Source organism: Oxyura jamaicensis, chromosome 19, assembly GCF_011077185.1.
Source record: "Oxyura jamaicensis isolate SHBP4307 breed ruddy duck chromosome 19, BPBGC_Ojam_1.0, whole genome shotgun sequence".
Lineage (NCBI taxonomy): Eukaryota > Metazoa > Chordata > Aves > Anseriformes > Anatidae > Oxyura > Oxyura jamaicensis.
In genome coordinates this window covers 11,031,350-11,046,883 of record NC_048911.1, presented here as the reverse complement: position 1 = coordinate 11,046,883, position 15,534 = coordinate 11,031,350, and the positions used below count along the sequence as shown (strand labels likewise).

Below are 15,534 nucleotides of genomic sequence, written 5' to 3'. Positions count from 1 at the left end.
TGAGATGCCGGGTCCTGGCGAGACCCCTCCGTGAGGCCACCGGGGCCGTGGCCCCAGGCTGCAGGACCAGCGCCAGTGCTGCACGCACATCGAGCCACCACAGCCAAGTGCCATAAATAGCTTGGAGCAGCCTGAGCCTGCTGCAAGTGCAGATGAGCAAAGGACATTTTACTTTTTCTTACTCACCATTAATTATTTTCAAGTTGGCAAGTTGTCACAGGCTGTCCCTTTGGAAGCGGGGTGCCCAAGCCCTGCTCCCACAGGCTCACAGCTCAGGACCCTCACCCATTCCTGCAAAGCACTGGGTCTTTATCATTTAAATAAGCCAGGAGAGCTTGGGACCACTGGAGAAGGGCAGAGTGCTGCACAGATATGGCAGAACAGGGTGAAACACATAACTGCATGCTAAGGATTCAGGAAAAGCAACTCTGGTGACACTGCAGCCTCCGCAGGCAGCAAGGATGGCATCTCCACACCGCCCTGCGTGATGCAGCACGTGTCCTGGTGACCAGGGCACCGGGAGCCGCCAGGCTCTGGCACACCTTGGTGCCTCCTGGGGGCAGCTGGCTCCACGCGCCTGCAGCTGCATTTGAGGAGGCTCAGCAGGTATTCACATCAGTCTGGGACCAATTGGGTCTGGCATCTGGAGGAGAACCACACGATATTTAACAGTCTCTGCAGTTAGCTCGTATGTCCATAATTAGCTCAGGCAGCCGTGGTGTCGCAGCGAATGCCGCTGCCCACGAGGCACGGCACAAAGCAGGAGACTGCTGCCCCTCCTGACCCAGCGCCACAGGGGCAACATGTGTGGCAAGTCCTTGTGGTGTGGGGTCAAAGAGGGAAACAGGGACACCAGTGAAGGGGCTGGCAGGGGGAAAAGGCCAAGGGAACACCAGGAAAAAAAAAAAAAAAAAAAGTAATCCACCAGTTTTACACCGTCCACCAGGAAAACTGGTTTTGCAGGAGGAGCCAGCTATTGCTCACCACCTCTGGGTGGCCAGCACCCAGCTGGACAGGCTCTGCCTGTGCCCTGATGGGTTTCAAATGCATTCCAAATACTTCCAAAAGCCAAGCCCTCCTTTTTCTGCTTACTCAAAGGAAGGTGACCCACAAAGTCTCAGGACACCCAGGACAAGTCAGGCCCATTGGTGCCACATCACTCACGTGCTATTTCCCCTGTCCCCGACGGGAAGCAGCAAATGCCTGATGCAGAACACCCAACCTACCTCCCCAGCTGGAACCACTTGGCATCTGCAAGCACAAAAAAGCCACAGCCCTTCCAAGGGAGACAAACGAATCCCAACCATAAAACCTCACAGAATCAGCTCTGGACATCCCAGACTGCTGACCCAGAAGCTGCAGACTGGGCACCAGCACCAGCAGGGTCTTCCTGCCCCAGAACTGCCCAGGGAGGAGGCAGCACACCACTGCCTTGGCCCAAACACCCTCATGGCTCTGCCAAAGAATGGGCATTGCAGCCACCAGGGACTTGCTCCTGTTCCTGCTCCCACCTCCTGCGTGCCCCTTATCCCTCGCTGTGACAGGGGACACCAGGTCTCACACAGCTCTCTGGGAAGCACCTTAAAAGCTCTGAGGAACAGTGCCAGACCACGATGAGCACCAAGGACGCTGACTTGACTCACTCATGCTTCCTAGCTTCTCATCACCAGCACGGCTGGACCAATATGGCTTTTATTTGTGTTTAGCAACTCAGGAGCTCCCAGGCACTTGGCAAAATATCACCCATAGAAGGGCCCCAGCTCCACCTCACCTTTCCAAAAGGACAATTTGTGCCACCTGTAAAAGATTTTGCAGCCCTTTAATCCTGCCATAGAGCAGAACAAGTCAGTAATCACCTTTTAATGGCTTTAATTACGTGATTATAAAGACGAAGAACAAGTAGTGAAGCAGGTGCTGCCAGCCTTGCCCACGGAACCTGGTCCCACAGACCGTCCTTCTCCAGCACCAGCCTCGACCCCAAGGCCAGCATGAGCCAGGGCAGGGAGGTCCTGCATGGTGGAAGGAACCCCCGCTGCCGAGATGCTGCCCCTGTACCCCCAGTGCAGCTTGCTGGGAGGAGCAGGCCCCTGCCAGCAGGCACCCCGCATCACCATGAGACAGCATTTCCATGTAGAACACCGTGAGGACAGACCCAGAGGCAAAAGCTCTTCAGGACAGGTGGTCCTGCACGGCACACGGATCTCATGGCCCATCCGCCCCGCGGCTCCAAAATGAGGGAGCTCCGAGGGAGCTCTGCAGCCGAACAAGCACGGGGAGGCAGCAGGGGCTGCACGCTCGCTGTCAGAGCAGCCAACCTGAACTTCAGCAGCTGCCACCAGGCCGCTTAACACCTTTCTGCAAAACAACACAAACTGCAGAGTCACTTCCCTGGCAGGGCAGAGGCCCGGCAGGACCGCGATGGAGCGGCAGCGCTGCCCGAGCACAGCACACGCAGGAAGCAGCCGCACGCTGCTGCCCATGGCACGGCTGGGCCCCTGGTGCAGCAGGGCCAGGCCGTGGTTTGTCAGCTATGCAGTGGGTTTCAGTTTTGAGATAAGGTCCAATATGCTGAGAAGTCCTTCCACACGTGGCAAGACTGCAGTGGGGTCATCGTCTGTACCTGGCTGGTTTGGCAGGACAGAGAAAGCTGCTCACTCTTGCTGCCTGACCTCTGAGGATCCCCTGCGAGAAACCATCAGGGCTCGAGCCAGGGGCTCATTTCACTGTAAATGTCAAATATCTGAGAGCAGACAGGGAAATGGAGCTAACAGGTTTGGTCCCTTAGAGAGTCTACTCTCCTCTCACAAAAAGGAGAGAGAAAAGGAAAAGCACTGCCACTAAAAAGCTACTGAATTAAAAAAATAAACACTGGCAGATTTACAAAGAGTTAATTCCCGAAAGCTTAGGCAAAGCTTCTGTACATCATCTGCAGTTTCCATGGTCAAATATCCATGCTGACCCTTCAAGCCTGCCTTCAGAGCCCCTGTGGAAGAAAGCTCCCCGCCTTTCCTTTCCTTGTCCAGAAGGAAAGCAGCCTTCATCCCTCAGAAGCCACATCATATTTTTTCTCCCTTAATTGCTCGGACATTCACTGGCCTCAGTTAAAACCTGGGATCAATACTTTACCCCTGTGGGACCAGCTGCTGCCGAGCCCAGGGTGAGCTCCTGCACAGCCACGCCATGGGGCCAGGCGCACGGGGCACGGGGCTGCCCTCAGCCGGGGCCCACAGGGCTCCACTGCTGCTGGAAACCCCAAAACGGGACCGCAGCACTGCTCAGCACCGAGCCATCCGGGGAAACGTGGTGTCCTCCACGGAAGGTAAACAACGCGGGGGCTTTGGCTTCCCCTTGCCGGGCGCCAGCCGAAGTCCAGCCAGGAAATCTGCTGGCTGTTCCTCTGCCTCGCTGGCACGAGGATGGGATGCACGCTCTGCTGCTGGCACGAGGCTCAGAGCGCAGGCGTTGAGCCAGCTGCACCCTGGGGGAGCCGTGCTGTGCCCCTGTCTGTCCCAACCTGCTGGAAATGCCCGGCACGGTCACGGGGAGCAGGGCAGGGTCCTGGCCACACAGCAGAGCTGGGGAGGACCATGCGGAGGGGACACGGAGGCGGCCGCGGGGCTGCATCCCTGCCCACCCCAGCTGGAGGGGACAAATACAGCAGCACGAACACCGAGCCCAGCAGCGGGGGCTGCAAGCACTGCCCCTCTCCTCTCCCCTCGAGACTCCAGGACCGACATCAGTGGACTGGGGAGAGCAGCAGGAGAGTCCCGGGAGCAGATGGATCGCTTACCCCACAGCCGCTCAGTGCTGTGCCCTGCTGGCTCGCTCTGCATGCAGTTTTGCTGCACAGCTATGCTGATTATGAGTGCAAGACAAATTCCTCCCTCCGAGGACTGATGGGAGGCAATCCTGACCATAGAATCAGACCAGCAAATGAGGTTTTTGCCATTGTAGCCTGCCTCGTCCAGGGAATTTAAGCAACACCAGGAAAACACATTTTTGTTGGCAGAGCCTCCGTGCTCTTAAGAGGAGTTTGCTCACACAGCTGCATTAGCAACGCATTGTACTGCAGGAAGAGAGCGTCTCCAGCAAGCTGTCTGCAGCCTGTGCCTGAAATTAAGCAGAAAGTACAAAGTGCACATAAGGATGAACCTTCTCACACTGCACAGTTCAGCTGTGAAACTCGCAGCCGGGGGATGCTGCTGAGGCCTGAGATGCCTCTGCCCTCGGGGAGGAGTGAGGCGAGCTGCCCCAGCACCGCTCCCACCTGGCTCCAGGCAGGACCCAGCTGCCAGGTCTCCGCCGTGCTGACACCGGGTGAGCCGGTGCGAGGAGCAGCGGCACAAGGCGCGTGCGTTGTGCGCTGCCTCCCTGTGCCTCCGGTGCGCCGTGGGCAGGGTCATGCCTCTGCCCCGCGCCCTGAGGCCCATGTGCCCCACTGCCACACCCCCGTGTCCCACTCCCCCCTATCTCCCAGCAGTGAGTCCCCTCCTCTGCAACACCACCGAGGTGCAACACCTCGTGTCACCAGTAAACTTTGTCAGCTCCTACTTCGTGCACCCAGGTCATGAGCAAAAGTACAACTGAACCAAAACTCGAGAAACTCAGCTAATGATCTCCTTCAGCTCAATATTCTATTTCCAAGCCCCCTTGCTCTTGACAACCATTTAACCAGGTTCTTAGCCATCGCGTAATCCTCTCATCGATCTCATCTTCTCCAGCTTAATGAGTAATTTCCCGGGTGGCAACATATTGAATACTTTGCAGCAACCCAGGGAGAAGAGCTACCATTTCCTTTGTCTGGAAACTCTGTTATTGCACAGATTACTCAGGTTACTCCGACAGCAGCAGAGGAGTTGCATCCCTCAACCCACCGGCTCCACTGCGGCCAAAGATCAGGGGCCAGCAGCCACGCTGGCTGGGTCCTGCGGGCACGGAGCCGGTGGTGGGCGCAAAGCCAGTGGTGGGTCCACGTGGTCCGCCTGGGCAAGCAGCCCCTCGGGCAGCACAGGGGAGCTTGGGGGGCTGATCATAGGGGTAACATCATTCAGGCTTTGCCCCCTGCCTGGCATCACTGCTTGGGATTGCATAACGTAACAGGCAGTGCAGGATCAGGCCCATTGGCACGCACGCCCCTCTGTAGCTGATGGTGTCTGAACATGCTGCAGGCTGATCTCCAGAAACCACCTACTTCTGCTCCGCTCAGAACAGCCCAGACTGGTACAGTTGCTGCGTTGGAAGTGCTGCTCTTCGCTGGCTTCAGTTTCCAAAACCAGCACCCCGCCTGGACGGCGCACCCACGCGCCGGGGCCGCCAGCAGGAGGGAGCAGCGGCCCCCACGCAGCGCCCGCGCACTCACCTTCATGGTGGGGGGTGCGGTGAGCGGGGGGGACAGCGGCCGGTCCGGGAGGGTCACATCCGAGCTGTTCAGCAGCTCCTGTTTCCTGCAAAACAAAGAAATGCTGGTCAGCTCTCCCTGCACCCAAAGGTTTGGGAGGCCAGTGAGCAGCGGAGGCGGGAGATAAGGAAGCGCAGGGGATATTTTTGTTAAACCAGGAGGCCATAATGCTCTCTTTGAAAAATAATCTCACGTCTGAGAAAAAAAAAAAAAAAAAAGACAACTGCGCAAAAAGGTGATACAAATGTTCTCTGCAGAGCCCCATGCCCTGCACGGGCTGGGCTCCTCACACACATCCCCACATCTCGGCACCACAGACCCATGGACGGGGGAGCGGGTGCTCAGCTCCGTGGTGCTGGCATGAACCCGGCAGGTTCCACGGGCCTGGGGCTTGGCAGGGCCGATTGATGGGACTGCCACAACAGAGGGGCACCAGGGCACAGGTGCTGCACTTTGGGGGGGTCTCACAAGGACTTGAGACACTGGGAAAAGCAAGGGAGAAGCACCTGTACCAAGATCCTGCCCAGAAATGCAACCCAAAACTCTCTTCAGCCTTGATAAGGCGGACCCAAAGCCCTCCGCTGATTATTTGATAAAAATACACTGTGCCTTTTAAAAAAAAATCACTCCCCAGGCAGACAATCAAATCGTCACACGCAGTGGTAGTGCCAGATGCTACTCTGGGAGTCAGAAAATCTGAGATTTAATTTAGTTTCCTCTCATCCCTGCCAGGTTAGTCCTGCAGAAACTGGGCCAAAATGTCCAACTGTTTATCTCACAGTAACGAGGTTTGTTCCCATGGCAGCCCGCCCCGGGATGGCAGCGCGCGGCGCGTGGGGCGATGCTGTGTGGCGCCAGGCACCAGTGCACAACAGGCCCCTCCGAAGCGCGACGGGGTCCCTGCACCCAGCAGGTACATCAGCAGAGCCTCTTGCACAAAAACTGCCCAGAGACTGCTCTGCAGTAGCCGTGCTTCACTCCCGGTGAAGAGCTGGAAGGGCAGGCCCCTGCCCTGCTCCTGGCACAGCCGTGCCAGCAGGGGCATGGACAGGGCACCCCTGCGCCCACAGGAGATCCTGCTGGGGGTGAGGGGTCTGGAACAGCAGCTGTATTGCAGAAAGGGCACTTTTAACAAAGCGGAACATGCTCACAGGTTGCTTGCAGGTGCTACCAAATCGCTCCCAGAGCAGACCTGGTTTTCTACCAGACCACTGAGGCAACAGCGAGTGCAAAGCCCTGCTGCCAGTGGCTGTCCAGATGTGTCCCTGGTAGTGAAAGAGACTGAGACAGAGCTTGACAAGGGCTGCTTTTTGGTCTTTCTGCCTGTATTTACAATTGCTTTTGCTAATAGACTTCTCCCAGTCTCGATGGACTTTAACTCATCTGTTAAGATGCATACATGTACACACGCACACACATCCATGCACACAGACAAGCGTTTAGCACCCAGCCGGTGCGTGCAGGGGTGGCAGGAAGGACCGCCTGCCTCCCCCCAGCCCAGCCCCGTGCCTCGGCATCGCCAGCACCCGCAGCAGGCTTTGCCCCAGCCCTGCCAGCACCCTGCCCTACGCCTCCCTGCGCCTGGGTCACGGCCCACACCCTTTTGCCCCCAACACAACATAAATTACAACCCACTCCAAATCACCCCATGCAAAAGACAAAGAGAAGCAGAGGATGCAAGGGAGTGGGTGAAGGCCTGTCCCTTGCGAGGTGAGCCAGAGCCCTCCACCTGCCCTCGTCCGGGTGGAGAAGGGAGAGCCAAGGAGCTGGAGTTACGGTGGCTGTGAACAGAGAGAGGGAGGGCACTAACAGGACACAGATCAATAGTTCCCATTAGTTAACAACCAAGGAACAAGAAATAATGGACTTAAATTATAGCCAGGGACATGGCGGCTGGATATCAGGGGAAATTCAGGGCTCAGGTTCAAGCCCATAGTGCTGTCCCTGGAGGGGGTGGCACGGCCATGGACCATCACCGCGCGAGGCAGGGCGACGCTCGGCCATGCCAGGGCAGTACTGCAGCCCAGCTCAGCCACCAACACCTCGGGACAGGGCTAGCTGAGCCCTGGGGGCCAGGGAACCAACCTCTGACATGTCTCATTAATTGCGGGCTGCAGTCCTCAGAGCTCTTCCAAGAGCACCAAGTACCAGTGGCTGTGCCCAGGCTCGCCCCGCAGCCCCCGGTGGGACACACAGATGCAAAGCGCCCCCCAGCACGCTGCAGCACAGCAGGGGCCCTCCTGCCCCGGGTGCCCGCTGAGAGATGAAGGCACAGCCCATCCCCATCTCTGCTGTGCTGCGCAGCCATGTCTCATCTAGGCTGTTGGAGATTGTTTTAAAAAGAAAATAACATTTTCCAGATTTGCAGTGCAAGAAATGAACGGAAATGCTGTAGGATTCCATAGGGGCACCAGCAGAATTTATTCTCCGGCCACCCATATTGTCCATTGAGCTCCTTCCTTGTCTCCTCTCCCCAGGCCCACTGTGACTCCACTGCTGAAAAAACACCCAGGATGACAGACTTTTATTATTTGCTCTTTGACTTTCTAGGGCACTACAGCACAGGCTGCTCTGGAGGCAACCACTTGTCTTTGCTCTCCCTCCTTTGAACCCTGCTCTCTGGCTGATTGCACCAATCTGTACAGTGGCCTCAAAGGCATAAAACGTATCAGATCTCACAAAGATTAAAGTTACGGGGATGCATACAAATAATTTGACTTGATCTGGGATTTGTAACAGGTTGCCATAGCATCACATTTTAAGTATTATAAAATCACTCACACAACTTAACAACGTGTTCTTCTATCACATGCTGATTTCTTCTCTGGGGCCAAACTGCTGGAACTGCTATTGCGCTTCCAGGGAGAGCAAAACAAACCCATTCACCAGCAGCCGCTTGTAATTAGCCTTGATGCACTGGAAATACGTTATGTTACATTGCAGCCACCGTCCCACGATTCACTCTTCTCTTCTGTCAGCTACAGGGTCAAGGGCCATCAGCCTAATTCCCGGGGAGATTACCCTCAGGGGATGACAAACGAATCATGAGGAAGATTAGCATGTAGTTATCTGAGCAGGGCACACCTGCATGTCGAAGCAGCTCCCAGGAGCTCACATGAAGACTGCAGCAGAGCGAGCGGGGGCTCGCTGTGGCCCCTCTCCGCAGCCAGCTGGGGGCTGGCAAAGGGCTCAGGTCCCTGTGGAGCTCCAGCTGCAGCACGGCTGGACCTGGGCAAGGGATGCTGGGCAGCACACCAGTGCCCCACAGCCACCCAGGATGCTCGACCCCCAGGGATCCCTGCAGAGCTGGAGACCACAGGGTGCCCGGGGGATGCTGGCAGCCCCCCTTCCCCTGGCTGCTGCCTCACAGCTGCGCCCCATGTGTCCCCGGGCCCAGAGGGGCCAGGAGCCCCCCGCGGCATGGCATGGCCGGCTGCCACCCAGTTCTGCTCCGGGCCAGGATGAAAAAACATCTCCTGCCTGAACCGCCTGCAGTCTGCAGCTGCAATTAGTAAACCTTGCGATGATGGGGTGGGGAAGGACACAATAATATGATTATGAGCTGAAGCCTGGGCTTGGCACGCCATGGCTAGAACAAACGGCCTCTGCAATCACTGCTGACCTGTCTCTCCCTCGCACAACAGGCATGTGCACCCTGAGGGTCGAGGGTCGGTCACGCAACACAAGGTCTTGGAGGCAGCACCTGAGAGGGAGCGGGGGGCAACGTGCGCCTCGCCCCTGCCTGGTACCCCTGGGCACCAGTGTCAGCGCAGGGTGGACGAGAGCAGCCTCCAGAGCAGCACCTCCTGGACACTGGCTCCTCTGAGCCAGGCAGGCACAAGCTGAAGGACAGCCTGGGCGCCCTGCCAAGGACAGCCTCCTGCAGGATGTGTCCCGCCAGGGTGTCCCCACGCCACTTGCTGCAGGGCACACAGCGGGCAGGGCCTTGGCCGTGCCGCTCGCTTGCATCCTGCAAGGGCCGGGGCAAGCAGCAGGCACGGCAGAGGCTTCCCGGAAAGCAATGCAGGCATGGGTTTAGTAATTTTATTTCTTCATTTTCCTCATTAGGCAAATTAGAGAGAAGGCAAAAAGAAAAAAAAATAGAATCCTACATACTTAGTAAATCTAATTAAGGAAATACCTTAATGCAGTTACACAGGCGCAATGGCAGGGATTCCTGACGCAGACGGGGAGATGAGCCCTGCCGTGCAGCGCTGGCCCCTCCAGCCAGGGGTGCCCGGGGGAGCAGGTGGGGACTTTTCCCCTCGTTGAGTGTTTGTGTACCAGAGCTCCTGGAGCAGTGACGACAGGTGAAGTCTGATCTTCAGAGCGCTCCTCATCACAGCCCTAAAATTCAGGTCATGACCTTTGTAAACCCTGCTGATGTTCTGAAATTCTGATAAAAATGTCCCGTTCAGAGCCTCGAGGTGTTATGCTACCAATAAAACAGCCGCCCAGCAGTAGCCAAGCAGCCTGCGGTGCTGCGCTGTGAAGAGCTCTCTGGGAATCAAGCAGTCGGGAGGCCAGGCGCAGAGCTTCGCACGGCCTCCCTGCTGAGGAGAGCCCACAGCGTCTGTGAGGGGAAGAGCCCAGGAGCTCTACACCCTACATCTCTTTCATCAGCTCCTAGTTAAAGACGTTTACTCCCATCTTTTCACTCTAAAGTGTAACGAAAACTTGTAAATGCATCCCGCCTCTTAGTTTTGTTCGTCTGATTTACCAGACAGGTCCTAAACTGACACAGTGCCTTCGTATGAATTACGCGTGGGAAGGGGAGATGTCAGCATATTATCTGACACCGCAGTGTTCCGCGCTGCGTGGTGAGCTCTACCTTTTGTTATGCTGTGTAAATTAAACACTGGGAGCATCGCAGGTTACGTTTGTGCCTACGCTTAACTTTGCAGAAGAAACCTGGCCCAAGGAGACACAAATCTCCTGCAGCACACCCACTTGCAACAGGTTCAGCTGTCTAGATGCTTTATCCTTGAGAAGGACAGCAAAGATGTCCTGTAAATTAACAGCCTCTATATTTGGAACCATCGTTTTTTGTCCTTGATGGGCATCACCTTGCCAGCTGCTCCCTGTTTCATTTGTTTAATATTCAGTGCCCAGTGCCTGAAGTTTTCACAGGGGCCAGGTTCCTCTATTGCCTCTCATGCCTACCCCAGCCCAACGCCCCAGCAGCGCAGCCACAGGCGCAGGCAGAGGGTGCCGGGCAGCTCCAGCCCCTGCCCCCTGTGCCGCACAGGAGCTGAGCGCTGTGCCAGAGCTGAGCCACCCGCACGGGCTGGGAACCCAGCACAGCGAACACGTGAGGTGGAGCTGCAGTCCTAGATGTGAAAACTCCCCAGCATTTCAGTAGTAACCAAGGTCTGGGTTCCCACCATAGGTTTGAAGCCTCCCCTTTGGCGGGTCGCAGAGGAGACATGGGGCAGCTCAGCACCCTCCGGCACAGGGCCTGACCCTGCCCGGTCCAGCTCCCAAGATGCTGGGCAGCTCCTGGCCTTGCCTGGAGCTGCGGCCTTCAGTCGCCTGCTCACAAGTCACCAAAAAGGAAAAAAAAAAAAAAAAAAAAAAAGAAAAAAGAAAAAAGCTTTTTTTTGCAACAGCAGCAAGGGCAATTCTCTAAGATGTCACTCCTGGAAATCTTCAGCAAGAGCTGAGGTGAGGCCCTGTAGCCCAACTGCACCACGCGCCACCCATAGCCAGTGACCTGGCGGGGGTCCCCGCTGTGTCACTGCTCCCTGGCAGGGGACGGCCGTGGGCACGGCTGCTGTGGGGCTGCCTGGCCCCAGCTGCCACCCCAGGCACTCCTGCCATGTGCGCACAGCTCTGCAAAGATGCGGGTGCTCCGGGGCTTAGATCAGGTGCAGGCAGAGCCCCTGCAGTGCAACGCTTTCCCCAGTAACCTGATTTACCTTGTCTGTGTCCTGGGCTAAGACTGGCCCTGACCTGAAACCATTCTTGCACTGAAGTCTGAGAGTCAGCAAAGAAAAAGAACAGCATTTTCTGGTCTAGATTTCTTGCAATTAATTATGTGTTTGTGAATTGCCAGCCCGCATCTGCGTGCACACAGAGGCTTCCCGACTGCACAGCTCACACAAGCAGGAACCAAAGCCCTGTTAAGCGCAAGGTGACATTTAACTGCAAACGAGTTTAACTTTAATTACTCCTCTGCACCAAGAATAAATATTGTTGAGAGTGGTTCAGGGCGTCCCGCACTGGTGCGGGTGCTGCCGTTGTGCTTGTTTCAGTAGGTCACGGCACGCTCCGCGCACCCGCCCGTCCTGCTCTGCGCTAAGGGAGAAGAGCGACCTCCTGCCTGCAGCTGGATGGAACCTGGATCCTTTCCAACCTGCCAAGGACTTCCCAATTTGTCTCGTTAGGAAAGTAGTGCTTGATATGCAAATAAGGGTGGAAAGAGATTGTTATCGCTTACAAATTTTGTTCTCTGATCTCACTTCCAGGAGCAGAGAGGAAGCAGTGATTTCCAGCAGCAGTTGGATAAATGAGCCAAGGGACTCGTGGACTTTTTAAGACCAGAAGGATTGTCTGATCTGATTCCTGAAAACACACAAGCCAAGGAACCTTGGGCAGCCATTTCTGAGCTGATTCAATAATTTGTAAATTAAACAGAACAGCTCCCAGAAACCAGAGCCTCCCACCGCGTGCAGAACCAGCTCCAAACAGCGGAGGGACACGGCTTCCGCCCGGGCGTCTGTGCCATGGGCACACGGGGGACAGGAGTGCTTCTGAAGGTGGGGAGAGACCACAAACATGCGAGCTGCTCTTTGTGAACCCAAGCCCTGCCATCACCCAAAAATATGGGAATTTTAAAATTGACTTCACCAGCGCAAACATTTCACTCCAAATAACTTCAGTTATTTGTTTTATTCAGTTACAGGAGTATCTACAAGTATCCCTTGCTGAAGTAAACAGTGAGCTGACAGCTGTGATAGCAAGCGTTTGCCTTACTTTGGATTGCCTCTAACACAGCTGGGACCAGCAAAGGAGTGGCAGGGTGCACCCCGGCCTGAGGCTCCCAGCCTGCCGGCTTTGCCCAGCGGGAGGGAACCACCAAGGCATCACCTCGCTGGCAGGGGGAGCAGCTACGGGACCTGATCGGGTACGAGTGTCCTGAGCCGAGCCCCAGACTTCTGGAGCGGGGCTGGCGTCAGGAGCAGCCCCGTGCCCAGCGGGAGCTGCAGCCCCGCGCGCACCAGCTGTTGGTGCACATTGCTCATTCGCTTCTGCTCGAGCGAGCAGGGCAGGCATGGAGAGATTGATTGCCTGGGAAGGCGTGCGGAGGGAACAAGGTAAGCATCACCCTGCTCCTGCAAGGGGAGCTCGCTGAAGTCAATTTGTTGTGCTGCACTTTGCTGGGTTGCTAATAAGAAAGGGACATGGGCCACCAGGGACTCTGCAGCTGCCACTGATCCTGCCAGACTTGCATATGGCTCATGTAAAGCAAAATTCAATTGCAAACACAGAACAAAGACTGAATGTAGGAGGAAAAACAGAAAATAAGAGCAGGTGGAGGAACAGAGTCCCTTTTGACTATACCGCTAACAGTCCCTTTTCCCTCAGATTATGTCACTTTGATGGCCCTGGCAGCTTGCATAAGAAGAAGCAGTCACCGTAAAGCACTGCTTGAATTCTCACAATCTCTCCCATGAAGGCTCCTCAGTCCACGGCAGACAGGAAAAAAACCTCCTCAGGGTCTCATTCTCCCCTTACGATGTCTATATGACTCTCACTGTCCTGAATAAACCCCACAGCAAGAACTACACTGGGAGGGTTTCTGCTCAACGTGATGGTGGGGAAAGAAAAGAAAAAAAAAAATAAAAATCAGGCTCCCACATTACAGGCCAAATTCTGTGAGAGTTCAGAGCCAGATTTTTTTCTCAGCCTTCAAGTGTCATGCTGAGCTCATTCACAGAAATCTGGTACCTGGTGGAAAGGAGTCTCTTTGGGAAAAGCCTTCTCTGTATGACTGGTAAAGCACTATCTCCTTTTCCTGCCATATTTTGAGGTGAATGCAGGAATCAGCAATGAGTTCCAGCAGAGACAATTTCAGAGGAGCAGTTCAGGACCCAGGTCCCTCCAGACCCCCGCTCAGGGACACACATCTTTGCTATAGGATGCTCAGAGGCTGGCATTGCCTCTTCCTGCAGACAGCACAGCAAACACCCCTCAATCCCTCACCACTGTGGAGGCGATGGGTTTGCTCCTCTTGCAAACGGCCCTGCTCCAGCTGCTCTTGAACCAGCCGGCAGGGCCCTCCTGCCTGCCGGGGGCCAGGCGGCTGTGCTGGGGTGGGCACTGCTTGCCTCGCAGGGTGCCCATGCCCCGCGCACCCTGTGCATGGCACAGCCTGCTGGAGGGCTCGGACCTCTCCTGCACAGGCAGGGAAAAGCAGAAGGGGCTCCAGAGCGTGGCAGCCCTGCAGCCCTGCTCCACAGCCAGGGCCTTCCACTGGTGACAGGCCAGTGCTGGGGAGGGCATGGGGACCCCGAGCCCACCAGCCCCTCCAAGACAGGCAGCGAAGGCCCTTGGCCAACTGAGCCAGAACCCAGGAGGTGACCCTGGGAACGGGAAGCCAGCAGCCAAATGGGGCAGTTGGGCTGCTCACAGGATTCACATCCCATGGTCCTGGCCCAGACTGGCTCCGATATCCCTGACATGGCCAGCGCAGATGCCCACAGGACTCAGTGGAGCTCAGCAGAGCCCCTGTAAGCACGCTTTTCAAACTGCCCCACTACAGCACACAGCTTCACCGCCTCGCAGGGCAGCGAGGGGCCCCCACAGGGGCAGGGACCGAGGGACAGGAGGGGGAGGATGGGGACTACACCTGCTCCACGGCTCAGTTCTGTAGAGCGCCCTCCTGGGCTGTTCAATCGCCACCAAAACCAGTGGGTTGTTTATTTCCATCCATTCAGCTTTGATGGTCTACCTAAGGACCCAGCAATGGAGAAGAAAACATCCTTGAACAGCAGCAACAACACAAGCTACGCAGAAAGCCCACCCACAAAAGCATCACTGAAATCCTGCTCTCGAGTGCACCTGTTGTCCAAGGCAAAGCAGCTACAGCAGCACCAAAACATGGGGTGGCCGCTGTGACCCTAAACTTAGGGGTGGGACAGGGGGAACAAACAGGTCTTCTTGTTATGGGCTGTGTAGTTTACAAATAATCAATTCTCCAAATAATCAATTATTCATTCATATGATTTTGTTACAAAATAACAACTTGAAAAAAATAAACAAAGAGAAGGAAGCCATCAATGTGCAGCAGTGCCCATGTTGTCTCCATCCCAAATCAGAAGTATGTATGCCACTGAGATTTGGATGCATATTTCTTACTATTTTTAACAACAAAGTTGCCAGAGCAGCACAGTCCTGGAGGAGAGAGAAGTCCCTGACTGAGAACGCACAGAATAAATCAGAGCACGGTAAACCTTTGAAGCAAAGAGCAACTCACTCTAATAGGTGGGGGGAGAAAGCAGGAGCCATGCAGAGCAGATGCCAGCTAACACAATATTGCAAACAGGCTATTTCCTCCAAACACAAAGTTGAACATAAAGTACAATCCGCGGCTTAGTCAATGAAAGATGAAACCATTTGTCAGCTGTTCCTGAGCAAGGAGACAAAGCTGTTAAGCTGAGTTAAAGCAGTTCTGTGAACACCACGATCTCCGAAAGCAAACAGTCTTCCTTGGTCTGGTGCAGCCACAGGAGCAGGTGGTCAGGGTTAACCGGAGCGGTGGCGGCAGGAGCACAAGCTGTGCGCTCGTCTGGGCGCCCGGCAGCGGCTCGAGAAGCGCCGCGAGCAGGCTGCGGTCACCCTGTGCCCACCGGCCAGCTTCGGGGGAACCCTGCGGGGGCACCCCCCAGACCTGTCCCAGGAACGGCAACGAGAAGGGCACAACCGACGCCCGCGCCGGCTCGCCCGGAGCCGTCTCCCCAGCGCCGGCACCACGCCGGCGAGCGGCGACGGCAGAGCGCGTCCTCAGCCCCTCCGCGGGGAGGAAGGCACCGAGCTCGGGCTGTACCTTTTCTCCTTGTTCTGCCTCCTGGACTTGTGCAGCAGCCCGATGAGCACCACGGCCGCCCGGATCCCGGCCCGCCTGGAGTGCATCC

The 15,534-nt window shown here is 56.1% G+C and overlaps 1 protein-coding gene across 14 annotated transcripts in view; it reads right to left on the bottom strand.

The window, feature by feature from the left end:
- Positions 1 to 15,534, bottom strand: part of RAP1GAP2 (RAP1 GTPase activating protein 2) — a 77,405-nt gene that overhangs the window by 21,825 nt on the left and 40,046 nt on the right. For 8 of the 14 annotated variants that reach the window (XM_035343163.1, XM_035343164.1, XM_035343166.1 and 5 more), the window contains one exon: positions 5,360 to 5,444. The exons of 5 other annotated variants lie outside the window; for them this stretch is intronic. In XM_035343163.1, coding sequence (XP_035199054.1) covers positions 5,360 to 5,444 — 85 coding nt within the window. Of the gene's footprint in view, positions 1 to 5,359; positions 5,445 to 15,446; positions 15,529 to 15,534 lie in introns of those variants that run through there. One more of the 14 variants, XM_035343171.1, reaches the window with a different exon arrangement.